Raw genomic sequence first — 11,767 nt, 5'->3', positions numbered from 1 at the left:
ATCTTTCAGCGGTCATAATTTTCTACAATTATATTCTACTGAAAGTGTATAACTTAAACAACAATACATCCTAATAATATTGTCCCAACAACTTTCTATGTTGCCCATGGGGCAAAAATATCTAGTTCTATTATATATAAGTGGTTAAGGGTGGACGAACATTGCATCTGACAATGGTACAAAAAGTAATAAAAGTTGTTCGAAGCTATGGATCTTCATGACGCGTGTACTCTATTAAGAAAACACGTGTACTTTTTTTAATTTGAAACATTCCTCTTTTCTCTCACTGAACCCCTTTACCAATTTACCTAATCCCTTTGATTTTTCTCTGCTTCTCCTGTATCCTCTCTCTCTCTCACACACACGTTGGAGCTTGCAGATGAATATAGCAGCATTGTTAAGTATTTTTCTTCAAAGGCTTTAATGTGGCTGATCTCATCTACTGAAAGGATCAAACCATATCCAATACTCCTACATACAGAACCGTCTACCTCTATCTATCTATGACAATAGAATGTTTGGTTTAGGCCTTTTCGATTCTTTCACTCTTCGTATAAGTGGGTTGAGTTTCTCAAACTAAATATTTTTTCCTTGAGTTTTACGGTGTCCTTGTGTATTTTGTCTTTGGTAATTTTCTATTGTTTGTTTGCTCTTTCCCGTTTTGTTATATCTGCCTTTTCTAATGTACTCAAATTTGTTTATTTGTTTTGTTTAATTATCCTTTAGGGTTTCTGTGCACATGAATCATGATAGGTGAAATATATTCAAAAAGCTTGAAAATGGAGGAAGAGAAGATTTCCGAGTTCCGCTAAATTTTCCTCTATTCTTTCTTGGTGAGCAGTAAATCTTTTCTTCTATTTTTTTTATAGAATATTGATTTAGAATTTTCATTTTTCTGTAAAGTTATTTTTTAATTTGTGCTTTATTTTTATTCTTAATTCAATTTATAAGATTTTGAATTGTTGATTTACATGTAGTTTTCCTCTTTTTATCAAAATTGTTTTGGGTGGATTCTGTGTGTCCATGTGGTTATTTTGCTCAAACTTCTCTATGAATTTTTTTTCTCGGGTAAACAAACTGTAACAACTCTAAGCACATTGAATTTCCTCTGGACAAAAAATTCTACTTAAAAGGGAAGAACAACTAAGGTGCTTGACGATATGCCTGAAATAACTAAATAATTTCATATTCCATACTTCTTTTTCTGTGGTGATTTATGATATAAACATCTAACTTAGAACACAAATATAGGATATTTTGTTTTGGTAACTATACATATGGCACTGAAAATGCAGCATACTCTTTAAAGGGGATGTCTTTTCAAATTTATTTGTATATGAAAAAGCAAAGCTTTTCGAGAGAAGGGAATGAATGTGGATAATTCTTGCATTACTAATGTCGTTCCATCGGGAATTCATCATTAATTGAAAGCTTTCATTCTATCTCTCTTGTCTGGAGATCTATTTAAACACTAAGGAATAGATAATTAATTTCATTAATTCTCTCTTCGTCTCATTTGACGACTAGGTCAGTAGAAATTTGTATCAATAGAATCCTTCTTACGTGTTTGTCAACCTATTGATGATTAGATGCCTTGTGATATCTGAGCTTCTTGATTGCATCTCTATTTCCATTGCATAATTAAAATATGATATTTCCGTTTTGGTTGTTCTTTATGTTATGTGGCTTCTGAAACTAAGTAGTTTTATTATCTTCTGTCAGTGTAGGAGATGGATTCATTCACTGACTCGCCCTGCGATTTATGAGGTACTACTGTGTTATGTTGTCTTTTAGATGCACGATCTGCTTGATAGTAAACTGCATGCAGCTTATATTAAGAGGGAAGTGAATGAATTTTTGCTTCCACAATAAACTAAGAATTCAGGTTACCCTTATTTTGATAGTGATGATCAAGATATTTCATTTACTGAAACTCATATACTTATAGTGTATATAATAAAAGGAGTGGACGATATATATTGGTTTTGGGCACACTGATGTATTGTTCATGTGGAAATGACTGCAAGAAGATAGCAACATAACATGAGTGAACTTCTTTAGACAAATAATTTTCTTTTTATATTTATGTAATTGTAACAACCCGTAAATTCGACTTAGTTATGAATGAGTTAAAGGAGTAGTAAGGTTACATTTTGAACATGTGAAGTCCCATCGGGATAATTATGGGTGAAAATAGTTGTTTCAAAACCAAGATGGAAAGTGAGGTGCATAAGATTTGACAAAATCGACTAAGTTTGCAGAAGGTCTGTCTTACAGCAGGGTTTAGTGAAACAGTATAAGGAATTTGGAAAAATTCGAAGCATGGAAGTTGTAGGCCATTGAAATAGCTTTCCAACGATATATTGTGGAGCCCAATCGGAGCTCTGTGCAAAAAGTTATGCTTGTTCTACAGAATGGTGTGTAACCACCGCGTTCCTGCCGCGTTTTACCGCGACCGCGGTAGTGAGGCAGTGTCCCAGCGATTTACCGCGGTCGGGACCGCGGTCGCGCCAACTGGGACGCGGTGGCCAACTTGGGAAGTCGTTTTTTTAGCCCTATTTCGTCTCCCACAGCCCCAAAACATAAAAACTTGCTCTAGAAAGGAAAGCTCTCAAAAACCTAACTCCTTAAGGGTCCCTCCACCACCCAAGGTAAGCTTTAATTGTGATTCTAAGTTAATTTCAATTTTCCAACATCTTATTAACATGGATAAACCCTCCAAATTATTAGATATTCGATTGGGGCATCATTGTTGAGAGAAAAAACCCTAGAACTCGAATTCAAGGAGATTGAACTTCAAAAAGGTAATGTCTTCACCCTCTAATTGATTCTAGCATTCGTTTAATGATAATAGACCCTAGTTCATGAGATTTGAGTTGATGGGTTTGATAGAAAAGTATGAACGGTTATAGGTTTGGTGTGTTGATTGTTGATTATTGGTTAAGGGTATTGTTTACCTTATGGGTGATAAAGAACAATATTGATTATAACCATTTAAGACTTTAGAATTATCTAGGAGCAAGAGAATGAGTTATTGGGTGTAGAGACAACATTAATAAGGACTATGAAGCTTTATGCCACCAAGTGTTTGAGGAAATGTCTAAGTAAGCAAAACGTGAGAATTATTGCTAATATGGAATCCCTTTGATTTGTATTGATATAGATTAAAGTTGAAAGGGGTTGGCAAACGTTGTATTATGCTCAAGAGCAGGAAGTTAAGGTATTTGAGGCTAACTCTCTATGTTTGGGAATTTTAATGATTCTCCATACACTACGTTTCTTTTACGACGTTACTAAATGCCTCAGAGATATAGTTTAGCCCAGTTCCTTGAATAGTTGTAGAACTTCTATTCTCTAGCTTCATAACTCGTTCATGACTTTCATTCTGAACGTTATGAGCTCAGAGTGTATTGAATATAGACTTGGGTTTTCCAGTATCATGTAACTCAGTATGATTCACAGTTCCTGGATGTTGAACACCTGTATTTGGGCCTGAGGCCGTAGTTTATGCTTTATGCATCATTGGGCCTGAGGCCGCAGTTTATGCTTTATGCATCTTTGAGCCCGAGGCTGCAGTTTATGCTTTATGCATTTTTGGACCTGAGGTTGCAGCTATGTATACATTTACTTGGTCCTGAAGCCGTAGTTTGTGCGCGCGCGCACACACACACACACACACACACACACACACATATATATATATATATATATATATATATATATATATTTGGCCTGAGGCCGCAGTTTAATATTCAGAGAAACAGGTTGTTCATCATTCAGAAGATGGAGTATTCATATCCTTACTTCCGTTGTTCAGTTCAGTATCAGTTCAGTTATCATTTCAGTTATCAGTTATCATTTCAGTGATCAGTTATCAGTTATCAGTACAGTTATCATTTTAGTTATCAGATATCATTTCAGTTATCAGTTATCATTTTAGTTATCAGTTCAGTTATCAGATATCATTTCAGTTATCAATTATCAGTTATCATTTTAGTTATTTTTTATCAGCTATCAGTTACCATTTCAGTTTCTGTTTCAATAGTTATCCTTTCAGTATCAATTATCGATTCTCAATTATCAGCTCAGTTTCAGTTTTAGCATTTATAATTCTTTCTTTCAGTTTCTTTACAAACCAGTGCAATTCAAATGTACTGACGTCCCTTTTTGTCCGGGGCCTGCATCTCATGATGCAGGTAATGATTTACAGGTTGATGATTCAGAGCGCTAGGATTCTCGTACTAGCTGTTTGGTGATCCCCAATTCTTTCGGGGCATTATCATTACTTTACGGTCTCTCCGTTTACAGGCAGTCAGTGTTTCCAATACTTCATTAGAGGCTTCATAGACTAGAGTAATAGTTAGACAGAGTCAAAGGCTTTTCATATTAAGCTATGTTGGCTACAAATATGTTTCAGAATTGTATTAGTATTTTCGCACTTTGATTTATATCATCCAGACTTTCAGTATATCAGCATGTGTTAGTTTATCTTCCGCATTCAGTATGTTATGATACCACATGTTGATTCAGCCAGCCAGTTGGTTCGCTCGGTCATATGTAGTGAGGCACCGAGTGCCGTGTTACGTCCAGGCCCAGGTTCGGGGCGTGACAAAGCTTGGTATCAGAGCATTGGGTTCAAGTGTCCTAGGGAGTCTGTGAAGTCGTGTCTAGTGGAGTTCCTTTATATGTGTGTGCCGGCCACTCATATATACGGTTAACTACCAAGACATCCAGGATTATCTCATTTCTTTCTACTCTAGATCGTGCCATGAAGCCTAGAGCAATAGTTAACCTTCTCTTCCTATCGAATTCCAAACGTATTGGATGCCCCAGGCAACGTTCAGGAGAAACCTAAGGTCCTAGAGAGGATAATTGCCCATTGGGGTATAACTATGGAGTACAGGTTGGTAAAATGAGACTTGAGAGGATGTTAAGAGTGGGATGCAATGGATAGTAGTATAGATTAGAGCATAACCTTATCAGAAAGTACAAAAGTCATTATCATGTCTTATGGTTATCAGTTTACCTCAGTTACCAGTTATACAGTCTCTCAGTTAGCAAATTTATGGTTATTCAGTACGCCAGTATTCAGTTATATGTTTACCAAATATCTAATTTTCAATGTATCAAAATCCTGGTGACTGGTGAGTATACAATGATGCCTATGGGTGCTAAACGAAAATGTAAGTAACAGTGACCATAGCGAAATCTTCGCATATTTTAGGTCCGGATTAAGACCAAGACTCACCGGAGGGCGCATGAAGTGATTTATCCGATGATGGTATACTTTAATAGATAAGTTTGTGCATGGTAGTGTATTCGTATGTGTTTTACCTCCTAGAACAACTTCATTTAATTTTTGAAAATGGAGCCACAAGTTGGATGATGATAGTTCAGATGTCAGACCCTAACATTGGTTACTATAGTTTTGGACAGAAAAGAGCCTAGGAATCAAAAACGATTGTTATTATTAGAGATGTATTTTCTTAGAACTCATGCAAATGACTAGAAAATATGATGTATGCAATGAGAACTAAGAGCAGCCAATAGTGAATTTCATGGAATGATTTTAAGTTGTTTAGATTTATTCAAATCAGGACTAGAAGTACCACGTTAGTAAGTTACTATAAGAAGCAGCTATTGAAGTAAGATAAAAGATATGGCAGTTCCCCCTTAGGTTATGTTACTAAGTGATTACCCGGGATGTTTATAGTATGATATGATTTAGTGTTGTATAGAAAGGTTGGGGTTAGATATTCCAATTTCATTTAAGGCAGATGAATTCCCTAAGTGTGATCCATGCACATAGTTTAGGAGAAAGAAAAAAAGGATAGTATGCGACCGTAGAACAAGGTTGGATGGTGAGGGAAGTTAGAATAACCTTATGCTTCACTTTAGTTATTCAAAGCAGAGCAAGAAAATATGATGGTAGCAGGTGGTTAGTAAAAGAACAGTAAGTAAGTTTTGAGTTGATACAGTAAATTAGAACTTTCAGCAGAGCTAGTAGGGGTACAGTTTGATTCACTTAGCCAGGTTAACTCTAGTGAGTGGATGACAGTTTGAAATACCGAACGTGTGTTAGAACCCGAAGAGTTAAGTTAAACTCGAAGTACAGTAGCAGTGGGAAAAAAATATCAACTAACAGTGAGAGAGCAAGCTATAGAAGAATAGCCTTTAGGAATTATCAAAATGTGATTTCCCCAAGATTGACAGTGTGAGCAGAGTTAAATTATTAAGATTGTGTATGATAGGCGAGAATACATTAGCTTTACGTTATGTGAATAATTTATTTTTTCCTAGCTCAGAAGTAAGTTGGGAGATGAGACGTCATTGACGTAGAGTGCAAAGAATTGCAGAAAATAAGGAAGGTCATTTGGATCCCAACAAAAAAAAATAGAAGGATCCGCAAGTATAAGACCTTTGGTCTAAGGGGTGAAATGAAAATTTTCAGTAAGTCCAGTTAGAGATTTGAAACCCGAATAGTTAGCATGGATATGAAAAAAAAACAGTTCGGTAACGAGAGAAAATTGTATAATTACCACAAGGAATATGTCTAGCATGTGTAAGAAAAACAAAGTGAGTAGAATGACCACCGAGCTTAGTTATTGATGATAAAGTGATCACAGAAAAGCTATACAATCATGCCTATTTATGTGTTATGAGGGTAGTGCCATTGCACGAGACTCTAAAATTTAGAGTACATGTCAAAGGCTAGTTCACAATAATTCTATAAGCGTTTTCAGGAATTGCTTAAGAAGATAATCAAGTGTGGGAAGTATAACTCATGATTGAGGTACATAAGAGAACTCTGGTGAAAGAAGTTCACTGCTTAGCCCAGCTATGAGTTCAATTTGCGTACTCCAAAGATAGTGGAATTGTTGTCTAAAATATTACTTGTTCCTCCTTAGTAGCCGAAGTGAAGGAGAAATAGTTTGATGATCCCTACTTGTTGTATCTAAAAAGGGGGATTCACAGGAATAAGATGATCGCTTTTAAACAAGGGGGAGATGATAGTACTTTGAGGTACCACGATAGATTGTGTGTTTCAACCATAGATGGACTTAGTAAGGGAGGAAGATGTTAGAAGCCCATAATTTCAGGTATTCTATCCACATAGGTTTCCCAAAGATGTCTCATGATCTTAAGGAGATTTATTGGTGGAACGACATGAAAAAGAAAGTTGCAGACCTTGTGGCCAAGTGTTTGAATTGTCAGCGAGTGAAAGTCGAGCAGCACAAAACCAAGTGTTTATCTCAGAACACACACATCCTTTAGTGGAGATGGTAAATATGGACCTTATAATAGGATTATCTCGCTCATTTTGAAAGAATGATTTTTATGGACTATGGTGTAGATTGCCAATTAGTTGCTCCGAAGTTGGCAAAGCGGAGTTGTTGGGACCAGATTTGGTCAATCGGTCTATGGAGAAACTCAAGTTGATTCAAGAGCATTTGAAAACAGCTCAGAGTCGCCAAAAGTCCAATTCGAACATGCAACATAGAGATGTTAGATCATGTGTTAATGATGCAAATAATATACATGTGCAGGAAATCAAGTTCAAAAAGTAAAGAAGACTGCTGGAATGGTTCATGATGTACAAGGAAAGAAATCAATCAGCATGTGATCAGCAAATCTGGATTGGTCTCGTAAATCTGGGCGGAATCTAATCAACGAATCAATCAGCAATAACTATGATTAGCTGAGCTGGAAAAAATCAAATAAGCCTTGGACAAAGGCATGAATCATGGGCAGAATCACGGAAGACAAAAGGATACGAGGAGATCTGGGAAGCGACCACATTTGAAAGATCCAACAATCAAGGAGAAATCAAGTGAAGCAATCCTCTGCTGAAGGAAAGCAATCAAGAGAAGCAACGGCTCATTCCTTATTCTTGGAAAAAATCAATTCTTTCCAAGGATCAAATCTCTTGGGTTGTCAAGCCTCTACCATCCATCAAAGTATTTATACACCCTTGTAAACCGTAGCTTAGACATACTTTGATCAAACCAAATCACTCTCTTTATTCAATTGCAAACAAGCATTGTAGTTCACTAAGATCTGTTGTGTAACAAGTCAGGGATAGAAAGAGAGCACACAACTGGCGAGGCATTGTATCAAAAACGAGTGTTAGAGAAACTGAGTGATATACACCACATCTGTACTCGGAAGAAACTCATTTATTGAAGAGAACTCCCTTGCAACCCAAGGGGACTGGATTAGGATTCACATTGAATCCGAACCAGTATAAAAATCCCGGTGTTTTTAATTCCTGCAATTATTTTCTGCATTTTACTTTCCGTTACTATATCTGCTAAATTATCATATTCAGCCGACTACTCAAGTTTTAAGTCAACTTATAAGCAATTAATTTGAAGTATTTACAATTCACCCCCCCTCTTGTACTTTCAATTGGTATCAGATCAAGGCTCACATTTTATCTTTGGCTTAACAGCATGTGAGAAAAGATCATGGCAAATCAAGTTATCATAGGAGCTCTCTTTCAGGAAGGAACTTCACAAGTTAGACCACCATACTTCAATGGACAACATTTCTCTCACTGGAAAGTACGAATGGAAATCTTTGCTAAAGCATACTATGTCAAAGTCTGGAAAGTCATTAAAAAGGGAAACTATCACCTACCTGCTAGCACTCCACCACTTGCTGATCCTGATTATATAGATTCATACTCAAAGGAGCAACTGGAAGCGGTACAAGTGAATAACAAGGCAAGAAATCTTCTTCACAATGCTATAAGTGGTGAGGAATACGAGAAAATATCGAGTTGTGATACAGCCAAAGAGATGTGGGATAAACTTGAGGTCACCTATGAAGGAACCAGCAAAGTAAAGGAAACTCACATCAACATGCTAGTTCATGACTACGAACTCTTCTTAATGAAAGAAGAAGAATCCATTGAAGAAATGTTTGCCAGGTTTAGTAAGATAATTAGTGACTTAAAGGCATTTGGCAAGCCCTACACCAGTGGTGATCAAGTCAGAAAAATTCATAGAAGTCTGCCAACCACTTGGCTGACCAAAGTAGTCACTCTGGAATCTCAAGACCTAAACAAATTGTCCTATGATGAACTGCGAGGAGAACTCATTGCTTTCGAAAGGACGCATTTGAAAAAGATAAATCAAGAAAAAAAAAGAAATAGTTGCATTCAATACCTCTACTGAAATGACTGAAAATGAAATTGATGATCCTGAAGCTCTACAAGAAGAGATTGCTATGATGTCTAGAAATATGGATGGGTTGATAAGGAGATACAGAAACAAAAAGAAAGGAAGATTCCCACCAAGACGATCCATGCAATATAATGAACAGGATAAGAACGGTGAAAAATGCTACGAATGTGGAAAATTTGGGCACATTCAAGCTAAATGCCCAGAACTGAAAAGGAAGATCTCTAGAGGCTTCAACAAGAACAAATCCTTCGGAAGCTGGAGCGATGAGGACGACTCAGACCACGAAGAAATAGCAAATCTTTGTTTCATGACAATTCTGGAAAATGAAATAAACAAAACCTCAGGATGCTGGACAGATGAAGATGATTCAGATGACGAGAATTGTTTCAGTGAGGTAAGATCTTATGACTGCGAAAGATGTAATGAATTGCAGGATATTCTTGATTCAACCTTAAAAGAGTCTCAAAAAATGATGAATGAACTTAAGAGACTCACTAGGGAGGTTAAAGACTAGAAACTCAAACATGAAGTATGTGAAATCGAAAAAGAGGTACTTCAAGAAGAGTTTGAGGAGTTGCAAATGCAGCTTAAGAGCTTGCGCAAATCCACCAGTCATAGTTCTGTTAGGTCAAACCAGACGACTTACAAGTCAACTGGAAAGGAACCAATCAGAACCAAGTCGACCAGTCGGTCGGACCAGATGACTTACAAGTCAACTGGGAAAGAACCAGCTAAATCTAAGTCGGCTAGTTCTAACACTTATGAAAGACCTATAAACAGGTCTGGAGCTAAATGTCATTACTGTAATAAAAGTGGGAATAAATATTCCGGTTGTCACTTTCGTAAATCAAATGTGTCAGGATGGGTTTGGAAACCAAAAAATTCTGAACCTAGTAACACTAACCCACCAGGACCCAAGCAAGCTTGGGTACCTAAAAGAAAGTGATTATCTTGTCTTGCAGGAACACCACAGAGTAAGCCGCAAAGGAAAATGGTATCTAGATAGTGCGTGTTCCAGTCATATGACAGGTGACAAAAACCTGTTCAAGGAAGTTACAAAGATCGATGGAGGAAGTATGAAATTCGGAGACGATTCAAGGGCAAAATAGTTGGCACTGGAACAATTCCTTTCAATAACAACTGTGAGATTACTGAAGTATATCTCGTTGATGGCCTAAACTACAATCTCTTGAGCATAAGTCAACTCTGCGACTCAGGATATGAGGTAAAGTTTAAGAGAACAGGGTGTGCTATTGAAGACGAATCAGGTAAGATAATTCTTCCTGGAAAAAGGTATGGAAATGTTTATATACTTGATGGCTTTGAAAAGATAGATGGCCACATTTTCTTATCCTCTATATCTGATGATCCATGGTTATGGCATAGAAGATTTGGCTAGCATGCATTTGATTGAAACACTGTCCAAACATGATTTAGTTATTGGTTTGCCTAAACTGAATTTCTCTAGAACTTATATTTTTGATGCATGTCAAATGGGTAAGCAAACCAGAAATTCTTTCAAAAATAAAGATAGAGTATCTACTTCAAAACCTTTGCAATTACTTCATATGGATTTATTTGGGCCTACTAGAACTGCTAGCATAGGAGGTAAGAGCTATGCTTTTGTTATTGTTGATGACTTTTCACGTTTCACCTGGGTAATCTTCTTGTCTCATAAGGATGAAGCCTTACGAAATTTTGAAGTTTTCTGCAAAAAGGTTGAAAGAGAAAAGGGATATCCGATCTCAAATATTCAGAGTGACCATGGAGGAGAATTTGAAAGCAGAGCTTTTGAAGACTTCTGCAACGATCAAGGATACACTCACAATTTCTCTGCACCACGCTCACCACAGCAAAATGGGGTTGTGGAAAGGAAGAACAGAACTCTCCAAGACATGGCAAGAACCATGCTACTAGAACATTCATTGCCAAACCATTTCTGGGCAGAAGGCGTAAGTACTGCTTGTCACATCCTCAACCGTTGACTCATAAGGCCAAATCTGAAGACCCCTTATGAACTCTGGAAAGGTAAACGTCCAAATATTAGTTACTTCCATCCCTTTGGAAGCAAATGTTTTATTCACAATAACAGTAAAGATAATCTTGGAAAGTTTGACCCAAGAATTGACGAAGGTATTTTTCTTGGTTACTCGTTAAATAGCAGATCTTTTAGAGTCTACAATAAACGTACTATATGTATAGAAGAATCTGTACATGTTATATTCGATGAAAATAATCCCTTGGTCGAGAAAGGAACTATTGCAGGTGACGAAGATCAAACTCAAGAAGCTCAGGACAAAGGAAAATCACAGGAGTCGACTAGCACATCTGGGGTGATCGAGTCAACTGGAGAAAATAGCAGCAATACTCCAGACCCACAAGTCGAGTCGACTACAAATATAATTCGAACAAATGAATGGAGAAGCGAACCCGAATATCCTCATAAATTTATTATTGGGGATCCAAACGAAGGAATGAAAACCAGGGCTGCCCTCAAGAAGAAAGCAAATATTGCATTCATTTCTCAAATTGAGCCAAAAAAGGTAGAGGAAGCACTGAAGGATTCAAGCTGGGTGCAA

General features: G+C 37.0%; 1 protein-coding gene and 1 long non-coding RNA gene across 2 annotated transcripts; both read left to right on the top strand.

The window, feature by feature from the left end:
• Positions 202 to 4,229, top strand: LOC109223912. Its single transcript, XR_002067673.1, has 4 exons — positions 202 to 627; positions 727 to 833; positions 1,723 to 1,767; positions 4,197 to 4,229. It is a non-coding gene; the product is annotated as an uncharacterized LOC109223912 (long non-coding RNA).
• LOC109224434 lies at positions 8,571 to 9,179 on the top strand. Its single transcript, XM_019389013.1, has one exon. It carries the CDS (start codon positions 8,571 to 8,573, stop codon positions 9,177 to 9,179), a length of 609 nt encoding a protein of 202 aa, XP_019244558.1.

The sequence above is a fragment of the Nicotiana attenuata genome, chromosome 3, assembly GCF_001879085.1.
Source record: "Nicotiana attenuata strain UT chromosome 3, NIATTr2, whole genome shotgun sequence".
In the NCBI taxonomy this organism is placed as follows: Eukaryota; Viridiplantae; Streptophyta; class Magnoliopsida; order Solanales; family Solanaceae; genus Nicotiana; species Nicotiana attenuata.
The sequence above is the reverse complement of the archived record's forward strand: the minus strand, read 5'-3'. Positions and strand labels throughout refer to the sequence as shown.